Consider the following 23040-nt stretch of genomic DNA (forward strand, 5'->3'; position numbering starts at 1 on the left):
CGTTCCGAGCGAAGTTCGCACTTCTGCGCATGCGTACGGTTTATAATACGCATGCGCAAACCAGTCAGTACGGCCGAAAATCGTTTGTTCGCTATATAGCGAAGGCCTGCTACTTTGAGTGACAGGATGAGGCGTATGTGGGTGGTAACAGGGGAAGGTGCTTGAAAACGGGGAGTGGAATTAAGAACGCAAGCGTGCTTAAAGGTCAAAACGGGCGTTTTATGGGTGTGCATAATTAAAACAGCAGCGTCATTGACCACGTCACCTGGTTGTTTTATAGTTTTACTGCTCGCAATATAGTGGTAGGAAAAACCAACCACAAGAATAGCGAGCAGTTCATACGCTGATCGATGTACTCGATTAATCTAATAAATAGCGGACATGACATATGATGCGAGCGGCCAGGGGGCGTATTTTTCAAATAAACGTCCGCAAGTTTTGTTCGCTCGTTCAGACATGGAGGCGTGAACAGGCCGCAAAAAGCAAACGGTTCATTTGAATAGCCACCCCCTTTTTCTGAACGAGCGAGCGCTAATTGCGTCCGGCTCTGAATCAGGCCCTAAGTTTAAAATGGCTTGTTATCATTGTCACCATGTTGACATTTCCTCAGTTTCTACATTCTGCATGTCTACCTTGTGCATGCTGAACATGTCGACATATTATCTGTCCATCATATGAATGTTGACATGTTGACCATCAACATAGAGAGATCACAATAAGTTTATTAAACAAATTTTCATGCCCGGTGCCGCAGGGAGGCTCCATTTGCCGGGCACACGCTGAGATTTTGTCCCTCCCCTAGTGCCAGCAGCAGCCAGAGGCTAGAGCTCACACCTGAGCTCCGGCTTCCGGCTCCCACAGTGTGCAGTGCACTATGGGAGAGGCATCATGACGTCTCTCCCATAGTTCAGAGGAGCAGCCAGGCGGACCAGATGGCAGCGGACGTGGGAGCTTGGCTTAAGGTAAGTATTAGGTTGTTTTTTTTGGATGTAAGTGGCTTCACTATTGGGGGCATTACTACTGGGGCACATAGGAATGGGTCCTGGACTGCATACCCTGAATATATATATAATGGGAGGTGCTACCTGTTGAGACTATTATTGCAGGCAAAGAAACAGACAAATCACAGATGCACAACTCCAAATTACTGATTATATATAAATACATTATGCAATAAAATGTTGCAATAAATAGAGGTTTTTAGCATAATCATGGCCATGGTTATGGGCGTATCCACCATATCCAGGTAACCTCTGTAGGGTAGGTCCCTAACATACTAGGGTTCAAATCCAGAGCGTAGGACACCCCCAAACCAGCTTAGCCGAGCCACCCCAGGGCATCGTTCTAATGAGAAGAGTGAAGTGTAAAGTAAGAAGGGTAAAAGCAGCTGCTGCATGTATAGGATAGAGAAGTGAAAATACAAATATAATAAACTGGGGGCACTACTACATGTGGGCATTACTACTTGGGTCATAACTCAGGGGACACTACTACTGGGGGCATTACTACAAGGGGCATTACTACTAGGGGCACTACTATTGGGTGCACTATATTGGGGATTACTAATGGGGGCATTTCATAGGTGACTTGGCATAAAGGGCACCACTCCTGGGGGCACTACATAAGGGGGGCACTGCATAAGGGGCACCACTACTGTGAGCTCTGCATAAGGGGCACTACCACTACTGTGGGCACTACATAAGGGGCACTACCACTACTGGAGGCACTGCATAAGGGGCACTACCACTACTGGGGGCAGTGCATAAGGGGCACTACCACTACTGGGGGCAGTGCATAAGGGGCACCACTACTGTGGGCATTGTGTATAAAAGGCACAAATGTAAGCATTGTGTAAAATGGGCACTGATGTGTGTCATACATGAATAAGGGACCCTACTATGTGGTGTGGACACATCTGTGTGGCGTAATTTGAATTGGGAATAGTATTGTGTGACCACACCCCTTTATTTTGAGACCACACCCCTTGTTCCCGGCACGTGTCTGCGGTGCGCGCTGTCCCTTTATTGAAAAAACACTGAGGGGGGGGGCGGGCGGGTGAGTAGTGAATTCCTCCACTTCTTTAGGACCACTTTAAGCACTGTTAATACTTTATACCTAATTAAAGCTGAGTAAAATGAATGTAAGCTCTCATGTGCAGGGACCTCTTCCCTCATGTGCTTCTCTTTACATTTTCTTCTACTCTCTACTCCCCATTAGGGCACCTAACATGGGACTGCCAACTCCCGGCAGCTTATTGTGAGTGCTTTAATCACTATTTCAGTGACTGCGCAGACCCATCACAGAGTGATTGACAGGAAGTGACCGTTTGGGGGTGGTGGTCGGCAATACACAGACGTGCCAGTGTGTTAGAACGCCGTTACAGGGGCATGCATAAATTAGCCACTGCAATGCCATATGCAGCTCGGCTTTCACTGCGTGCACTGAGTTTATCAATTTCTGAGAAAGATCAAGTGTGCATGAGGCTGCGATGGTACTCGATGTTACCGATGGTTTTGTAGACTTGCTAAGTATTACGGATGTGTGTAAGCTGAAGTGGGCGTCCTTATGTTAGGCTGCAACAGCATTTCGATAGCGATCAATAGTATATTTTTGCAGTGAGACTGCGTGCGTAATCGCAGCTGCGATTGCAATAGCGATCCATAATGAATCAGGCCCTTTGACAGTTCAATCATATATTATGATTTGTTTTAGTTTCATACTGATGATGACACAATCATAAAACAAAACCAGGATATGGAGTTATCAAGCTTTTACCATTCATTTAGATAAGTAAAATAATATAAGCATGTTTAATAATGAAGTTATTTAACATGTTTACCTTGCGAGCATGATATGAGACCAGGGCCGGACTGGCCATCTGGCAATTCTGGCAAATGACAGAAGGGCCGATGGCCAGATGGGCCGGTCTTGCTATCTGCAAGTCTTGCTGTTTCCGGCACTCTGCTTGGCGGGTGCATCAGCAGCATGACATCATGTGATGCATCAGCGTCATGTGGTCACAACACGGGCATGTTGTGTATGTAACGCGTCTGCTGTCCTGCCCAAACAACACCGCCACTGGCCGGTGTTTCAGAGACATACGTCTGCATGCCCGGTAGATTATAAAACATGCCCGCGAAGACACCAAGGCTGAGTCTGCAGCGCTGTCATCACGCCAATGAGGACGCCGGACACCAGCGCCAGACAGATGCTGTATCAGTGGACAGGGCAGCATCTCTGGTCGAGGGCAACAGATTTTCTGTGTGAAAATTTGATGAATGACTGATCCTTCCAATAACTGAGCTCTTTAATCAAGTTGCAGCATAATTTAAAGTCTGTTCTTCGCCATTCATATTCTTTACATCTTTAAACAGTTCAGTGATATTTCAAATATACTAGCAGCCTTCACAGGATAGTCATTTTGTGAAAATTAGTTGTGAGAATTAGACCTTTCTCTAGAAACGAAGGAGCTAGTTACATTGTTGAGGTATGAGACGTTGATTCAGAGACTGATGCACTGATGACTGATAAGGTGAACAGCCAAAGCTCTATAATAATGGTCATTATGCTAGAATGAACACTAAGGTGTCTATGTATTAATAATCGCTAATATTAACGTTATAACTTGCTGGGAATATTTACATTTTCAATGGTAATTTCCCGGCTATGTATTACCGGGAACTCGCAGGGACAGCGGTTGTGGTAACTGCTGTCTCCGCGAGTTATATCCCTGGCATTTTGAAGAAGTCTTTCACTAAAGTGAAAGACTTCCCTCGGGGAAGCTGACACTGCGTCAGCTTCTGGGGCCGGCCAGGGGCTGCGGGGGAGAGATCAAAAGATCTCTCTCCTTCCCCTGGAGACCCCATAGGCTTTCAGTAGTTTACACCATCTGAAGATGGTGTTAACTACTGGTACTAAACTCTGAAAAGCATTGCTTTTTGGAGTTTAGTACATAGGGGGCAGATCGTAGTCCCCATTGATATTAATGGGGACTGCGATCTGAAGTGCTAAATAGTGCTAATTAGTGCCATAAGTACATAAAATTGAAACTGCAGCTTCTGCATAATTTTATGTAAAAAAAGCCTTGATACATAGGCCGCTAAGTAACATACATATCTTGAAAAAGGCTAAATATGGTCCTTTGTTTTTGTTTCTTTATATAACACATTTTGAGGCACCAGGGGTCTGTTTCAGCACGGATCACTATTGCAATCACGCAATTCAGCTGCAAACTTATGCTAATGTTTGCAACCGCTCAGCCAGCATAGAGGCGCCCACTACCACTTACTCACATCCGTAATACCTTGCAGTCCTGTGTACACATTGGTAACATCGAGAAACATCGGCCCCTCACGCACATTTACAGCAGCTCTGACCTGTCTCAGAAATTGCTAACCTCGTCACACACAGTGAGTACTCAAGCTGCGTATGCCGTCGCAGTGGCTAATTTATGCACACCCATGCAATGGCGTTCAAACGGACTGGCACGCCTGCATTACTCCAACCACTCCCCCGTCACCAGCCCTAAACGCTGACCTCCTGTCACTCACTCTGCGATGGCTTTCTATGTGCATGCGTGATCGCCATCGCTGCTCACGCACAGTGCACCATCGGCCGATCTGCGTACATGGTTGCAATTGTGATCCATGCTAAATAGGGCCCCAGTTGAGAAGTTTTACACCTGAAAGAAAGTTTGGGTAAAAATTTAACTTTTTTGGAATCAACAATCTGCATCAGTACCACTTATCTAGATCACAGGTTCTCAAACTCTGTCCTCAGGACCCCACATAGGTCACGTTTTCCTAGTCATCCAGCAGGTGCACAGGTGAATTCAATACTCACTGACACAATTTAAAAGTTCCACAGGTGGAGCTAATTATTTCTCTTGTGATTCTGTGAGGAGACCTGGAAAACATGCACTGTTTGGGGTCCTGCAGACTGAGTTTGAGAATCTGTGATCTAGATTGTGTGCCACCCTGTTAGAGAAGCAGTCTCCACTGTGTAACTGTCGCTGTCCCAACCTTGCCTTTTAGTAGCCTGGCTGAAGTTTGATCACCCACTGCTAATTCCTCGTAAATTGGGGCATTAGTGCAAATCTAACTGCACCACGTCACAAAGCAGCATTTGTACTAGTCTTTTACTACCTCAAAAATGACCTTAAATTAATGCAGTTTTTTTCTATCTGGAATCTAACTCCATCCCGTTTTTCACCAGTTTCATTACACCTTGGGGACAGTTTCGTTTAAAAGTGATGCTAGCAAAGTGCTGCCAGAACTCTGCCTGTTGCTATACTATTATTCCGCTGTGGCATTTAGTGTAAGGGGCATTATTGTGGGGTATAATGTATAAGGGGCACTACTACTGTCATGACTACTGCTGGCATGTTGTGTATAAGCAGTACTACTGTGTGGCATAATGTGAATAGGCTCTGTGTGGCATAATGTGAATGGATGCTGTGTGGTGCAATGTGAAGGGTCACTGTGTGATTAAATGTGAATAAGAGGCACTACTGTGCAGTGTAATGTGACTAAGGGGCACTACTGTGTGGCATCATTTGAACTATGGGTACTATTGTGTGGCCACGCCCCTTCCCAGCGAGACCACATGCACTATCCCATGTACATAGGGCACCAAAATGTGTAGTTACAGCTCTGCTTTGGTGTACACAGATGTGTCCTCCTCTGTGTACAGCACCCCTGCCCCAAAAATTTGAATACTAATTCTCTACAACTACTAAGCTGGGGCTTGGGGGGTGATTCAGCACATGACAGAACTGCAAAGCTGCATGCAAACAGCTTTGCAATTCTATCCTTGTAAATATGCAAATGCAGCAGGAGGTGTATGACATGCCCTGCTACATTTGCGATCCAAGCACTGCTACTGAGGTGGCAAGCTGGAATCACCATCGCGACCATCTCACTCCGGCTGGCCGGCTGGCGAGGCCAGGAAACTGCAGCCTTGGACGCAGCCCCTGACCTTGCTGCCCCCGTTTCCGGGAACGCTGGTCGACCCTGCCCCCGCACCACCGCTTAAATGCTTTTGCCTGTCAATCGGCCAGAGGCATAGAAGGGGCTGCGTGCAATCACGCAGGACCTGTTCTGCACATTTGCAGAACGGGTCCTGCGCACGCGCAGAATCCAATAATCGGGAATCTGCGTTCAGCATTGCATTTGTGTGCGATGCTGAATTTGCCCCTTGGTCAATTGGGAAAATGCCTTCCCTTTTCTTTGTGTGTGACCTACACCAATGAAGTGCCAGCTTTACCTATCAGAACCAACCAAATACCAAATGTCTGAATATGTCACATGTTTGAATCCCCTGCAGAATGTCCCCTGTTTTGTGTATTTTAATACAGAGAGTGTGGGAAAAGCCAGGAATAGTAAGGGGAGGAGTCTGTGCCAGGAGTCAGCTACTGACGAGAGGTGGGCCTGTGAGCTTTAAATGCCAGGGCCTATTTTTAGTCCCAGTCCGGCCCTGCATGAGACCCTGGCGTGCCAAACTGAACTTTGGGCCTGATTCAGAGTTGGGAATAGAGCATACTGTACTTACCTACTTTTGAGAAAGCATTTCAGGGAGATTGTGGAAGTAACACCTATGAGCGCGCGTTAAAGTAAACGTGTCCTGCTACATCTGAGAGGCGTGCCACAAAATTGACTTACATCCAAATGTAAACGTGCCCCAAAGCAGTTAGTAAGATCAATTTGTTAATGAAAACACACTGATACTTTTCAGAAAATGCATGTTGTCATAGGGATCACTGTGTCTTATAACCAATGCAGGGAAATTATATTAATGATCCCATTTGAATGTATATATCTCTGTTTTTTTTGTATAAAACCATTTCATAATGGGGGTAAGGTGAAATCAGGGAAATTGCTAGACTCTTCAGGGCGACATGGAGATTGCTACTATTTCTGGGAGTCTCCCTGACAATCGGGGAGAGTTGGCAAGTATGGAATAGAGTAATGGTGCACATCCACATGCCGACTAGGGAAAGACAGCTCCCCTTCCCCTGCAGTGCCTACACTGAACGATCAGTCGTTCAGTGTAGGCACCCTCCATCATCCTCGAACATGGCCAATCTGTCGTTATCGGCAGATTGACCGGCATATTCAGGCGATGATGTCGAAAACGACCAGCGGGAGCATGCATCACTGGTCGTTTCCGACATTTGCATGCCTGATTTGTGCCCAATTAACGAGCGATTGAACAATAACGATGTCGTTATCGTTCAATCGCTCTGTTTAATCGGGTAGCGGAAAGCCGCCTTAAGATAGAGCAAGTAACTTTGAGCCTGATTCAGAGATGGACATTAATGCAATTTTCATGCAGATCGAGCGATTGTTTGCCATTGCGCATGCATTTGCACTGCACTGCATGTGCGCTGCGATCACATTGAAGTCACCCACAGAGGAATCCATTGCTAAGTGAGCGACAGACTGCCAGCGTTTGAGGGTGCTAATGGAGAGTGGTCAGAAAAACGCAGACGTGGCTGTCCGTTTAAACGCTGTTGCATGAGCGTGCTTTAATTAGCCACTGTGATTGCATACGCAGCTCTACGTGTCAGAAGAGCACCCAAGGCTGCGGCAGGTCAGACCTGCCGCAAGGGTAAGGTGCCGCTGATGTGCTTCGATGTTACTGATGTTAACGTAGGTGTGCATCGTCGCACGCAAGTGAGAAGACAGCAGTGGGCGTCTTTATGCTCAGGTGAACTTTGCTCACTTTTGCATATTTTCACAGCTGCGTTGCGCATGAAAACGCAGTTGTGATCGCATTAGCGTCCGTCTCTGAATCTGGCCCTTTGTACCTGGACAGACCGTGTTGCAATGCAAGGGGTGCAAATACATTAATTGTGTTTGCATGCGGGGTAAATACCATCTGCTTTTGCATGTAGCCCACAAATGCTGGACAGCTTCATTCTTACACTACAATTTAGATGTCAGTTTGGACACATCCCTCCGAAATCTATATCTCTCTGCACATTTTACATCTGCTCCACCTGCAGTGCAGCATGGTTTCACCAAGATGCATAGTTACTTGTTCTATCTTACTCCATTCCCAACTCTGAATCAGGTCCTTTGTGTTCTGATATCATTTAGTCTGACAGGCTCCTTTTTTCCCTCTCAACTGTTTACAGTAATTATTCTATGTGGTTTGGTTGTTTAACTGAAATGACAGCTCACCTTCTACAACTTGTATTTCTAGTTTCACTTCATTATATGTACATAGTAGATTTCTACATGGCCTTTTCCAAAAGGTATTTCCTTTGTCATCTGTCTCAGTGGAAATAGGTAATAGAGGTTATGTTTTACGTCATGTTCTACATATAGGTAACCGGGAGATAAGAATAGATATTTTTTTGTCTTGTTACTAAATATAATTTTCCCTAAATCTCTCTTATTCCTTATATTTTCTGTGTGTATTTGTAATTGTGTACTTCATATATTCATGCTACTTTACCAAACAAATCCTCCTTAATGATTTTGATTACCTAAATGGTACCCACCATCAGCACAAAGCCCTTCTCTTCAAATTTTGCTTTGGAGCTTGGGGAGATAGTATTTCTCCTTCAAATCCGAATTCTAGCATGATAATGTTATTGTGACCAGGGCTGCCAGGAGAGCTGTCTGCCCCATTACTGGGAAGGTGGCCATGCATGGGGGACCATGACCATGCCCAGTTGTTATTCTAGGACTCTGCATAAACTGAAGAAGTATGGCCAAAGCCCCTTGGGGGCCGTCTTGAGCTGTTGTTCCAGACAATCCCATGCCCATTACTTTATAAAGCCTCCCCTATCCTCTCCGCGCCCCTGCATGTGGCTGGTTAACCTTATTGCCAGTTGGGTATAGTCCAGTGGGGCTCTGGGGCACACAGAAACAATGCAATGGGATGCTGACACTTTCTCACAATCATCTCATTGTGGCGTATGGAACACAATAGGAGAAACAGCTCATCTGCACAAGCAGTAATGTCAGTGATATTCTTTGCAAGGCCTCTGGGATAAGTGGGAAAGGAATGAAATGACACTTTAACACACCAGCAATGCAACAGATCCTTATTTAATATTTTATGAACACCAGTATATTTTGTAGATTAACTGTTAGATTTCTGTTGGTAAATTCCATACTAAGATGTTTTTTTCCGCTGTTTTAATCTGTGATTTATAAGAAAAAAAACGGAAATAGCTTATATTAACACAAAGTAAATCTTGTTTTCGGGAAGCATTTAGCCTTACTCAGTTCAAATAAAAGGCAGGTCAGATGTTAACATATATCAGCCACTTTCTGGCCAGGCCATTATCTGCTCTCAAAAGCACCAGTTAACAATTAAACATGGAACACAACAAAGAATCAATATACACTTACCAAACGCTCGCTTATCAAGTTAATGTATCCACACAGTTGACAGTATTGCAGATAGTAAAGATACAAATACAGCAGATAATTTGTTTGTCAAGCACTATATAGCTAGGGCTCCCATGTGTCCCAATTTACCCAGGAATGGCAAGCACATGGCAAGGCAAACAACGAGGCTGACTATAACTGTCCTCCATTGTTTATGAGTTGGAAAGATTACATTTTCTGTGTCCAATACTCCATGTATATAAAAGAAATACATTTTCTTTCAGCAATAAAATTATAATTTATCACTTTTTTGTGAGAAGGATATTAAAAATGGCATAAGCTATTGAAAGAGAGGCAAAATGCCATCCAGTGCCACAAAAGCTCTAGGAACATCATAGGTACAATCGCACCCTTCTCCCCCTTAGGACCAGTGGAGAAGTTGCCCATAGCAACCAATCAGCTCCTACCTATTATTTTATAGACTGTACTTGATAAATGTTACTTGAAAGCTGATTGGTTGCTATGGGCAACTTCTCCACTGGTCTACTTCTCCACACTTTTCGCTGCTTGATAAATAGACCCCCAAAGCACCACACTGCATTCCATCACAGACATGGGGTAGCAGTAGTTGGCTCAGAGCTCCTCCATGTCACCTGCTGGCGCTATGTATTGGGGCATTGCGGGTGCAATGAAAACTCTGTATGAGTGGCATTATGTCACTCATATAGTGTTTAAAGTGACCTATAACCATTGTCACCCTAGCCAACTGTGTAGGGTCACCATTGTAGGCTCAATCCGATGTGACATTACCGTAGATCCATATCTGAACAATCAGCCAGTGTATAATTCTCTTTATTTTTGTACCTAGATGAATGCTCATTACTGACTGTATCACCTGAAAACATAAAAAAGCTGTGATATATATTTTTTTTCTTCAGACAAATCCCAAGTTGAGTGTGATTTCATGGTTACATTGCTGCGTGCTAGTAAAATTAAAACAGACACCCACAGCCCTCAATAAAAATCTTTCTCTCCTCCTCTTGGGACTAATAATTTTTAATGTTGAGCAGCTGGCTTATGTGTGTCATTTACTGAACACTGAGGAATCCTAAGGATATGTCTATAATGGTTTAAGTGCTGGAAAGCTCGTCTTAAGCACAAATCTAGGGCTTCAAGGTTGCAGGTCAGAATGATAGAAGATTAAACATTTGGGAGTTTACTTTTAGACATATTCTTCTCATTTTTACAGAACTCAGAACATGTTTTAGGACCTGAAGCTCTACAATAACGATCAGATTACATTTTGATTTAAGAGGCTTCAAATTTTATTGTAGCATGTACAGAACAATGAATAAAGATGTACATTGATATATTTGTGTTTCTGTTATACATATTGCATGTGTTTTATCCTAGACATTATAATGTTCTAAGACAACATTTTATTGAAGACATTGACAAATAACAAACAGAGGGCCTGATTCAGAGCCGGATGCTCTGACCAGAGCGCTCGCTCTGAATCAGGGCCCTCCTACCTAAAAATGGAGCGGCCTCCTAGCCGCTCGCATAGCTGTGGGTGACCACCCACAGCTTATGCGAGCGGCCAAAAAGATGGTCGCGATGGTCAAGACCATCGCGACCATCAGGCTTGCGACGAGACCCTGCGGTAGGGTCTCGTTGACCGCAAGCCCTGGAGTGATTTTGGCTCTATCAGAGCCAAAAGCACTCCCACTGACATCACTAGTGATGTCAGTGGGGCCGGACCCAGACAGTAGGCATTCCCATGGGAACGCCTCCGTCTGGCAGCCACGCCCCCGGCACGCCCACCAAATGGGGCATGCTGTCACTCAACATCGACAGCACGCCCCCTTTGGTGCGAGATCCGGAGCGACATCTTGGCTGTTGCTATCTGGGTATCGCGCATGCGCACGACGGAGCTCCCTCCGTCGTGCGCATGTGCACTAGGGCACCATCGTCCCGCTTGCGAGCGCTCAGCGATCGCGAGCGGGTCTGAATCAGGCCCAGAGGCCCTGATTCAGAGCTGGACGCTCTGACAGAGCGCTCGCTCTGAATCAGAGCCGTCCCTCTGAATTTAAGAGTGGCCTCCTGGTCGCTCACATAGCTGCGCCTCCTGGTCGCTCGCATAGACCCACAGCTATAGCGAACGGACAAAATGATGGTCGCGATGGTCTATCAGAGCCAAAAGCACTCCCACTGACATCACTAGTGATGTCAGTGGGGCCGGCCCCAGACGGTAGGCGTTCCCATGGGTGCCTTTGGTGGGCGTGCCGTCAATCACCATCGACAGCACGCCCCTTTGGTGCGAGACCCATAATGACGGCTTGGCCGTCGTTATTCGGGTCTCGCGCATGCGCGCGACGGAGCCGCTTCCGTCGTGTGCATGCGCACTTGGCCAACATCGACCAGCTTGCGAGCACTCAGCACTCGCGAGCAGGTCTGAATTAGGCCCAGAGATGGGATCAATTAAAAACATATATCAGCATTCCATAAGTACAAAAATAATAGGCATATAATTGATTAACATTTTTGCTCAGATCGAGAGTAAATTGGAATGGTAGAAAAGGGTGTATTGTGGGGAAGAGGGATGAGGGTAAAGAGAATCTGGGGACAGTGGAAGGGGGCTTGGAGGACCAACAATGTCCAAACTGTTAAGGCAGTAAACAAAATGCTCAGTGTGTAGTAAACAAAATGCTCAAATGCTCAGTAGCAGTGAATTAGTCATGCTGGCCACAAAACTGAACAGTATCTCCCCAATTCACAAAGGATGTTAATCATAAATTCCATAGAGACGTAGTTCTACTGATGACCAAGGAATGCAGAAGGGGGTTGGGTTTCTTGAGCTAGGAAGGTGCCTGACTAGCCTGTTGGTATGTGTAGCAGTGCTGGAGTCCAAGAAGGTCAGAAGTAGATAGGATAGTTTTTTGTGGGAGTCCCACAAACTGTGCTTGAATGCATATAGTAGTCACACAATAGAACTAGAACCCTTTTTTGATAATAATAATAATAATAATAATAATAATAATAATAATCACTATACCGGGATGTAGTTAATATGGAGATCAGGATACCGGCGTCGGCATCCCGAACACCAGAATCCCGAAAGTTAGGACCAAGGTAAGTATCACAGTTTCCCCGGGGATGGGGAGTTTAGGGTTAGGCACCCCCAGGTGAAGATTAGGGTTAGACACCCCCCTGGGAGAGTTAGGCTATGGGGAGAAGGGGTTAGGGTTTGGCACCACCGGGGGGAGGTTATGGTTAGGCACCCACTGGGGAGTGTTAGGATTAGGGTGTGGGAATGGGGGGTTAGGATTAGGCACCACCGGGGGGAGGTTAAGGTTAAGCACCACCATGGGAGGTTAGGGTTAGGCACCACCAAGGAAGGGTTAGGGGGGATAGGGGAAGGTTTAGGGTACTTACTGTCCCTGTTGGGATCTTCACTGATCAGGCTTCCGGTGTTGGGATTTACAAAAAATCAATTTCTCCTGCTCCCACTCTTTTTCAATTTTATTTTGTTGTTTATGTGAACATCTGTTCACCTCACACAGCATCACAGAATCAGAGTAGATAGATAGATAGATAGATAGATAGATAGATAGATAGATAGATAGATAGATAGATGGATGGATAGATAGATTAATATATAGATAGTTAAGAGGATAAGTGGATGGATAAGACCAGTACATAAGGGGCTCAATGTAATAGATTGCGAGCCAGCGCCGCTGTGGGAGAATATGCGAGTATGCCCATATTTTTAAAGTAGCAAGCATGTTAGGCTAAACCAAGTTTAGCCTTTAACATGCTTGCTTCTTTAAAAATACAAGCATACTCGCATGTATTCCCGCAGCGGCGGCAGCTTGCACTCTGTTACATTTAGCCCATGTAGTTTGGGCTGTCAGTTCCAGAACTTTCCTAAATCTTGCTATAGGTCCCAATGAATGAGTCGTACATTCCAGAATAGATACATCTGACATAATTAATTTTTAACTTAAAGATTGTCTCATGCACACACCATAGTTGCAGCAATTGTGCAGGCAAAGCCAAAAATCTTAAGTATGCAGTCAGTCATTTCAGTGCTGAATGAACAAAAATTAACAAATTCATACACACAGGACAATCGTCAACGATAACGATATCGTTGAACGATCTTCCGTGTGTGCTGGATGATCGATATTGATCATCCAGCACACCACCAACGATGGCCAATGACCCGTGATCAACGTTAGTGGGTCTCTGTAGTAACCTGGTCGATATTGACCAGGTTGGCCTGCATGCACGGGCGATGGATGATATTGTTATCGTCCATACGTGTCAGCACATCGCAGGTCATTGGTGGGTTGGAAAATGCACGATATGAACGATAATGATATGACAGATATCGTTATCGTTCATATGGTGCATTTTAATCGTACCATGTGTACGCACCTAAAGTCTGATTGCAATATTGATATAATATTAGTTAGCTTATAATAAATATGCCCCTCTTGTAATAATTTGTTGATATGAAGTAGAAACAGAGGGCCTGATTCAGAGCCGCTCGTAATCGGCCACTCGTTCGCTCCGAGCGATGTTCGCACATCTGCGCATGCGTATGGATCGTCATGCGCGTGCGCAAACCAGTCAGTGCGGTCGGAAATCGTGTGTTCGCAAAATAGCGAGTGCCTGCTAATTTGAGTGACAGGCGTTTGTGGGTGGTAACAGGGGAAGGTGCTTGAAAACGGGGAGTGGAGATCCGAATGCAGGCGTGCCAAACAGTCAAAACGGGCATTTTAAGGGTGTGCATAATTAACAAAGCAGCGTCATCGGCCACGTCACTTGGTTGTCTCTTAGCCTGAACTGTTCGCATGATTGCGGTAGGAAAATCCAACCACAAGCACTGCGAGCAGTTCAGACGCCTTTCGATGTACTCGATTAATCTAATAAATAGCGGAGATGACGTAGGATGCGAGCGGCCAGGGGGCGTCTTTACAAAATAGCGAGCGCATGTTTTGTTCACTCACTCCGACATAGAGGGTCAACAGACCGCAAAGAGCGAGCGCTCAATTTAAATAGCCGGCCCCTTTTTCTGAACGAGCGAGCGCAAATAGCGTCCAGCTCTGAAACAGGCCCCGAATGTGCAGTAACATACATGCACCTTAGACAGAACAATTGCCTTCTCTTGTCATCTAATTTTTACTGTGAGTCTTTTAAAAAACTTTTTTCCTTATTTTAACATCTGTGAATAAGAACTACTGTTCCTTTCAGCGTGATAATGGAGGATTATTTCAAACAAAGACTGGGGATTCTACTTATTATGTTGATTATTTGACTAATGCAGTGAGTGTGGAAATGTATTAAATAGCTGAATTAGCACTGCAAAAACATCCAGGTGCATGCTGAAGTTAAAAGAATGCCTGACCTAATTTTGTTAAATGCTTTCAAGTTCTGCCTCTTTTTGTTCTCAATCTATGAGTGACGCTCCACTTGACCTGCTATTTTTGTACTCAGTGAGGCTCATGTGAAATACATTTCTGTGACTGTATTGTGACACATATCAAATTGAGCAGAGACGCATTTCCATGAATGGTTGGAACAACCATCATTCTAAAGACAGCTTAACATGCAGTATGAAATATCACAACAATAGACTAAAAAAAAAAAATCACACCTAGTAAAAATAGACTTATACCTGATGGGTAAAGCAGAAGGCGAATCTTAACGAGAATGACTATTCTATTAAATTTAAGAATATTATATGAAAGCACCAAATGTGATTTCCATGGATATGCATGTCATATTATTAGTTCAGTTTTTATAAAAAAATATTACCATTGTTTTCAGTTAGAAGTGTTGTGTATTAGGTAGATGTGAAAAAAAATTGGAGGTAAACAGTAACGGAAAATTCAAAGTGTCTAAATAAAATAATGTGTAAACTAAATAATTATAAGTAAATGACAAAAAGCGGTCTGACTCTACATAGCTGTGAGGTGGTCATATTAACTGGAAATGACTGGAAATTAATGTTATTGAGGATAATACAGGTTGAGTCTCCCGTATCCAAATATTCCGAAATATGGAATATTCCAAAATACAGAATTTTTTTTAGCATGACTGAGATAGTGAAACCTTTGCTTTTTGATGTTTCAAAGAACACAACTTTATTTAAGGCACAAAATTATTAAAAATATTGTATAAAATTGCCTTCAGGCTTTGTGTATAAGGTGTGTATGAAACAAATTAATTTCATGTATGTACACAAATTTTGTTTGAGCCACAAAACTATTGAAAATATTGTTTAAAATTACCTGCAGGCTGTGTGTATAAGGTGTATATAAAACATAAAAGCATTCTGTGATTTAGATTTGGGTCCCTTTCCCTCGATATTTGATAATGGTATGCAAATATTCCAAAATATGGAATATTCCGATATCCAAAATACCCCTGGTCCCAAGCATTTTGGATATGGGAGACTCAATCTGTAATACTCTAGGAAGAACAAAAAGCCCAAATTATGTGATTTAGCTTTTTTGTGACAATTTAAAAAAAAAAATGCAAATCTAAAACCAATCACGCGGTTTGGCAAATCCAAATCCAAAACCAAACCATGAATCAGAGCCAAATCCAAATCCAGCAAAAATGGTCCGGCGCACATCTCTAGTGTCAGAACAAAGCTGCGTATGATTGGGGGATAGGACGAAGCCATGATGGCGCAGGGAGGGGGGGTGTGCAACAGAGAAGAGTGGGGTCACCCAGAGCAGGGAGTGAAGCTTGGGAGTAACTGAGATGATCCGTTTTACTAATATATATATATATATATATATATATATATATATAGATTATTGTGTGTGTGAAATATTCAGGTCATTCTGTCTAATGTGAATTCAGTGTATGTGCTGCCACTTGAGTGCTCTATGAACAATTATAGGTATGTATGTACTTTAGTGTTTTGCCATAATACACATTTATTTACCAAGTGTTGTTTGCTGATGGGTGGGAAAATATTATCCTCTGCTACAGTGATATATTAAGGAGCAGCTGTCACAGTGACAGAAGAAATTGTGCTTCTACAGTAAGTGTTTTAATTTTCCCATGCCAGTCCTTTTTTTCACCCAGGATATTTTATTCATCTTTATTCTTAATTAAATGTAGTTATTCATCCCTTAAGGTGCATACACACACAACGATTTTGTTACCAACAATTTTATGAGCGATTTTATGAACGATTTTCTGTCAGATTATCTGTCAGATTTTTTAAAGTGTAATGAACGATATTTTTGAATTACAAACAATTTTTGCATATTCCCTTGATGCAAATCGTTCAGTTGGTCAGTCTGACTGAACTACAAACTACAAACGTGAACGTGCATGAACGATAATCGTTCATCGTTTTAACTCAGAAAGTGAACGATTTTTACAACGATTGAACGATAAACGATATCGTTAACGATAATCGTTCAAAAAATTGTTGTGTGTGTATGCACCTTTAATGTGAACTACTGATGTCAAAATAAGCAGAATTAGCTAATGTTTTGCATTATTTTGGACCTAAAATTAAATATTGGGTAAATTGTACAGCCTAACCAAACTTCACATTTCTAAACATACAAGTCTGAGAATAAGTAATAATCTGTACAAGACCTCTGTTTAGATTATTTCCACACTGTACTGTGAGGTCTTGCATTTGTTTATGTATCTAAAAACATCATACAAAAATGGGGACATTCTCAAAAACAACAATAATAGAGCAATATCAAAAATGAACAATCAAGGTGGTGATCTGTACTTTTTCTATTCAGATTTGCCCTTATTAACATTACAATAATAAAAAAAAAATATCTAACATAAAGTGAATGCTCAAATCTACTTGCTTTTCTAGATCCATCAGCCCCACCAGCACCAACAAACCTCAAAATTGCCAACTCAACCACAAACAATGATGGCACTACCACTGTACGGGTTACGTGGGATCTCCCAGAAGAACCTGATATTCCTGTGCATCATTATAAAGTGTTTTGGAGCTGGACATCCCATGGCAAATCTGTTGTTCCTGCAAAAAAGAAGCGTAGGAAGACAACAGAAGGGGTAAATAGATTTTATTACACATTTTAATTGTTATTAGTCATGACATTTAAACCATGTACCTCAAACTATGAAATTCAGCCTGATTGCCAAACAGTATGATGTCTTGTATCTTGTTTGCGAGTTACCATATTGGGCAATCTATTCTGTTGTTGGTCTGACTCTGGCTGGATGAGCAGATTCCATGGGCAATGATAGTGTTGTGGGAGAAAAAATTAGGGCCCAATGTGGTCAGCACTTTCCAAGTTGGTTGACAATATTGACACAAGTGTTGCCAGTTTAGTATTGTTAAAATATTTTATGGAAGGTTCTAACAATAATGAGCCAAGCAATGCATAACATACACAATATGGATATTTAACATGGAAATAACTGCATATTTTTTAATTTTAGAACCAAAACTATGTGAATTTAGAAGGATTACAGCCAAACAGTAACTATATGGTAGAGATACAAGCCATTACATATTGGGGACAAGTGCGTTTGAAAAGTGCAAAAGTCTCGCTGTTCTTCTTCTCTGGGCCATCAAGTTCAACTAGTAAGTATATGTGTGTATACATGATACATATATATAGTATACAGCATAATAATAACAACAACTATGGAAGTAGATTTGGGGAACTGACATTAGATGAGCATCTGTATAAGTGGACATGCCTGTACAATTGCCTATCTCCTGACTGGGAGATACGTGTTTTCTTGCAGAGTGTATCTATTTCTCGCACATTTATACTAATCAGAATTTGAGCTCTATTTAACCTATTAACGGTGTCCTTTAGCTAGTTTTTCCAGTGCAGTGCGATACAATTTTAAAACCATCCATAGTAGATAAAAGTCATTCTAGTTTTATAGTTAATTAAAGATGCTGCCTGTTTCTAATAAATCATTGATCTATTTTCAGAGGATCAAATATTAAAAGTCAGCAAAATGAAGACTGATACTCTAGTGCCACCTCAAAGAAAGCTTACGGCTCACATGCTTGAAATTGGAGCGCCATTCTACCAGGATAATCAGCTTCAGGTTAAAGTTTACTGGAAAAAGGCAGAAGGTAAATACAGTACAAAGTTTGTAAAGTACCTGATTTTCTATGCATCTTGTTTACAAATACTGTACAGTATGAACATGTTTATTTTCAGAGGTAAAATAATTTCTCTGCAGTTGTGCTACAAAGAGCTTTGGAGTTGGGAATATGCCATCATTTTCCCATTCCCTCTTGTATGTAAGCAATTAGATGCCTATAGCCTTGTATGAAAATGTTATTATTATTTTTATTGTTTATTAATATGGCATCTGCTGCAGAGTATATAATCAGAGACAATATAAACAGAACAAGAAAGAAGTGTCTTACATAACAAAACTTTGCAGAACATGGACAAGGCTAATAAACATTTCTGCAGCAGCAGTCACAGTACCCAGATAAGCAGCTAAACCCAAAGGATTGGTGCTGTTGTTGGCAGTGGGAAGGTGATGATGTTGTTAGTGAGGAAAAACACATGAGGGAAGAGGGCCCTGCTCATGAGTGCATTCAATCTAAAATGTTGGGACTAATCCATCTCCACGACATCCTATAAAGATTCAAAGCGCTAGTCTGCCAACTCTCTGCTCTTACTACTGTTGTGTTTATTCATTCTAATCACTTTTTCATATATAGCAGTGCCAATTCAAATTGCCATTCTTAAACCCATACCTTATATGCTGGCTTTTTTATCAAACAAACTTTATTCTGGTGGGTAATATATCAATCAGACTTCATTCTGGCAGCCAGTATATAAACCATAACAGTTTCCCAAGTCTAGCGGTTTGTGTACAATACATAGCCCAGTCTGAAAACTAAGCAACTAGTATATAGTTTACTGTAGATCACATTATATGGTGACTATTGTATAATACATCGGCTTTTGTTGTACCCAGAATCTGCTTGCAGTGGATGCCACTTGAATGAAAACATGAGCACCAAATGCTGTTGTTAACAATTATTAGACAGCACTTAGCACCCTAGTTAGCTACTCCATGTCTTATGCTTGTACAGTAAACATGGTCGTTGCTTCTGCAATAAACATATCTGCTGTAATCTATTGCACAAGAAGCCAGATATTATTTACCAATAGAAATTCAGTACTTGATGTTTAACCTGCAAATGAACAGCATGCAGAGAGTGTGGTTTGCAATGAGTACTCTCAGGTTGGTGCTGTCCCTGCCTGTCTGCATGCATTTGTTTGTGTGTGGAACAGACCGTTTTGCAGAGATGTAACATTGCAACAATACAGTTTTCCAGCTTCTCTTTTGCTTCATCATGCCACATGTACTTAACTAAATAAATAAATTAAATTTGCATTGTGTCCCAAAATCCCAAAGCAGATCCAGTGTTAGACAACCTAAACTACTTTCTACTAACAACAAGGAGACTACAAGAATGTGGTCCTCTAACTATAGTTAAAACCAGATCCAGGCTAGTTCCCCTGGGTTATGGGGAGGGGGAGAGAGGGGGCAAAAAACATAATTTTCTACAATTATACATATTAAGTATGTGATTAGAACAATACATTGCAGCATTTGTATTTACTAGTAAGTAGTCAGTCTGATGAAAGCTACAGTATGAACTTCAGGATCTGCTCTAACATGGGAGCAATTTGTTTTGATGATTATTTCCCTTTGAAATGTTAAAGGACACTAATTTCAACCACAAGGACATTTTGTAGCTTTAAAATAATGGAAATGATGGGAATTCAATTAGCCGCTGTAAAATAGTCCTCGATAATTGATCCCAATTAGCCCCGAAGCGCGGCCACATCAGGGATTTTTTGGGGGGACCTCAGCAGGCTCCGAAAAAAAAATCCCTGATACTTAGCCTGTTTTCGGGATGCCACCCACAAAAACAGATAGGTCCGTGAACTTACGGATTCTATGTATTTTCACCCGAAAACAGACATTTTTTTTGGGAAAAAAATGGGTTCTAAGCTTAAAAACGAAGAAAAGTCCAGTTTTTCGCTCCTGAAAAATTATCGTAGCTAATTAAATACCGGCCTAAATATTTAAATGGGCTTAGTAATTTTAATTGCAATGTTCAATTTGTAAATTAAATGGTCCAGTTAAAATATTAAGGACTGGGGTCTATTTATGGTTGCAAAAAGTTTTAGATAGAAAATTATGAATGTGAAAATATATATTTTTGAAAGTATTGCTAGTCCTTTAAACCTTTAAATGCTATACAAAACTCATAAATAGTATGTATGTAACTGTACTGTACGTATATATATATATATACAGATAGATAGATATACTATATATATATATATATATATATATATATATATATATACATACATGATATTTTTCCGATAACATTGAGTTGTCCATGGATCAATAATTCCCCTTCAGACATAACAGCTAGACAAAGTGAGGGCTGCAGTGTTAGATCATGGAAAATAGTGCGGAGATTAATGAGATGTCTTCATATTATTTGAAATAGTCTCCTTAAGAAAAATATTCACACAAAATATATATTGACATTGATGTGTATTCATCTCACTGACTCGTTTGTATTTGAAATCGTTGTGACATATCTATGTTTATGTATTTTGAAATGTCCTTTGCTGCAGTGATGTTTAAAATATGCATGGATCACTAAACTCAACTCCATCTGCTTGTAAAACCTTTGAAATCGTCTCAGTGATTTTTCCAGCATCAATCTTCTATAAACTTACAGTAGACTCGCATTTAACTGAAATCTAAATGGTTTCCTAACCAAATAGCCCCCAAATGTTCCAACTCTTTGAAAGTTTGCTGTCATTTATATGGAGGTATTATTGCCTTGAATGCAAAATAAAGCGCAATACCTCACAAAGCACATTCTGAAAGTAACAAGCGTGTGCTTGTGAAGATGAGTAGTGTCCATAGGATGTGACAGTTATACTTATTTCTTTTTACCAACAATGTAGCCATGATTTAGCACCATTTACAAAGTTCATTAACCTGGCATAGTGTTAATTATTATTAGCTTTGTCACATACTGTATTACTGTATTTCTGGAGCATCCTTTCAGCTTCCTTCTGCTAACCATTACTTTCTTTCTGCTCGCATACTTACATAGGGGAAATACAGGTTATCAGTGTAAGGGGAAGGACAAATACTACTCTTATGGATCACCCCTTTGCCACCATGCGGAGTGGCTGGGCCATGATGATGCGATTCACTGAGAAATGCGTTGACACATTTCTCTTCACTTATAAGTAGGGGGATGTGGGAATGTAATATGCTCTCACAGGAGAGTATGTCTCACTGACTCATAAAAAAAATTTATTACGTGATTCCTTATTGTTGATCTAGGAAAATTATAGCATAGAAGAACAATGATTATTTCCCTGCATCTATTTGAGTTGCCAAAACTGCTCCTGCCCTGTGAGAATGTTGGGAGTTACAGCTGTTGTACTTACTGTAAGACATATATATATATATATATATTCTCACCTCTTGCATTACCAATCATTGGCTAATTTTAACAGCAATCAGCTCATGAGAAGTGTAATGGGATAGGGACAACAGGGCAAAGTTGGATGATATCTGATTTAATGGTAATTTTGGCCATCAATCAAGTGTTACTTTCTCTGTTTCACAACCAAGTGATTTATTTGAAGACTATAAAGGATGAGTTTTATGGTATAATTACTGGCAGACACTACAGTGGTAGGTGGCAGTGGTTTGTAATGGAGGTTAGTTCACGAGGGTTGGGTACGGGATCCTGGCAGTCAGGATGCCAGCAGTCAGAATACAGACAGCAGCATCCTGACAGTCGGAACACTGACAGAATTAGTTAAGTCTCCAATCCCTAACCCTCAACCTTAACCCACCTTGCCTGCAATCTATCCCTAATCCTCTACTCCCGCCTAACCCTAACCCTAATACTTACTGACAGGATATCAGCGCTCGGTAATCTGGAGCCTTGATTCTGTCTGCTGTCGGGATACCGGCACCGGTATGCTGACCGCCATCATCCCGACCGCTGGGATGTCGACCACATCCTGTCCACACAGCAGATCAACTTAACCAGGGATTTAGTTTATTAACTGGTAGAAGCAGGTAGCAGGATAACACTGGGTTAATAGTAATGCAGAATGTACAGGATGCAGAGAACAGCTAGTTGTAGCCTGGAGCATTATAATGGTTGCTGGGCATGGTTATGCACCAGCATTGCATTCACTCAGTATAGATATACAGTCTTGGCAGCGGGATATTTATATGTTGTGGTGTTATAGTGGACTTTGGGGTTTCTAAACTACGGAAGAACACCCAGGTGCACGTCCATTCACTGTACGGATGGAGTAGTAAGATGCATACAGGAGCCGTGTATGTGCAGGAGCAAAGCTTGAAGGTTGCGCCTCCGGAAGTCCGCCATCCTGCATCCTAGTGCCCAACGGATTAAGCAAAGGCAGCGCAGAGTGCTCTTCTAACCATAATTTCAGGAAGAGCCTTCTTTTACTTTTTTTTTATACGCATATGTTCTTGGACCCCATAAGGTATGTTGGGGTCCACATACCAACAAACATAAAGAATACATGCTAATATATATAGATATTTTATATTGATGGGACATGGCATAGATTGCGGCTGTGAAGTGCTGCAGTGG

General features: G+C 42.0%; 1 protein-coding gene across 1 annotated transcript in view; it reads left to right on the forward strand.

The window, feature by feature from the left end:
- Positions 1-23040, forward strand: part of ANOS1 (anosmin 1) — a 210873-nt gene that overhangs the window by 147658 nt on the left and 40175 nt on the right. Inside the window, exons 7-9 of the mRNA XM_088451532.1 lie at positions 17215-17420; positions 17811-17955; positions 18319-18465. Coding sequence (XP_088307658.1) covers positions 17215-17420; positions 17811-17955; positions 18319-18465 — 498 coding nt within the window. The remainder of the gene's footprint in view (positions 1-17214; positions 17421-17810; positions 17956-18318; positions 18466-23040) is intronic.

Source organism: Taudactylus pleione, unplaced genomic scaffold (assembly GCF_031769625.1).
Source record: "Taudactylus pleione unplaced genomic scaffold, aTauple2 ptg000026l, whole genome shotgun sequence".
NCBI lineage: Eukaryota > Metazoa > Chordata > Amphibia > Anura > Myobatrachidae > Taudactylus > Taudactylus pleione.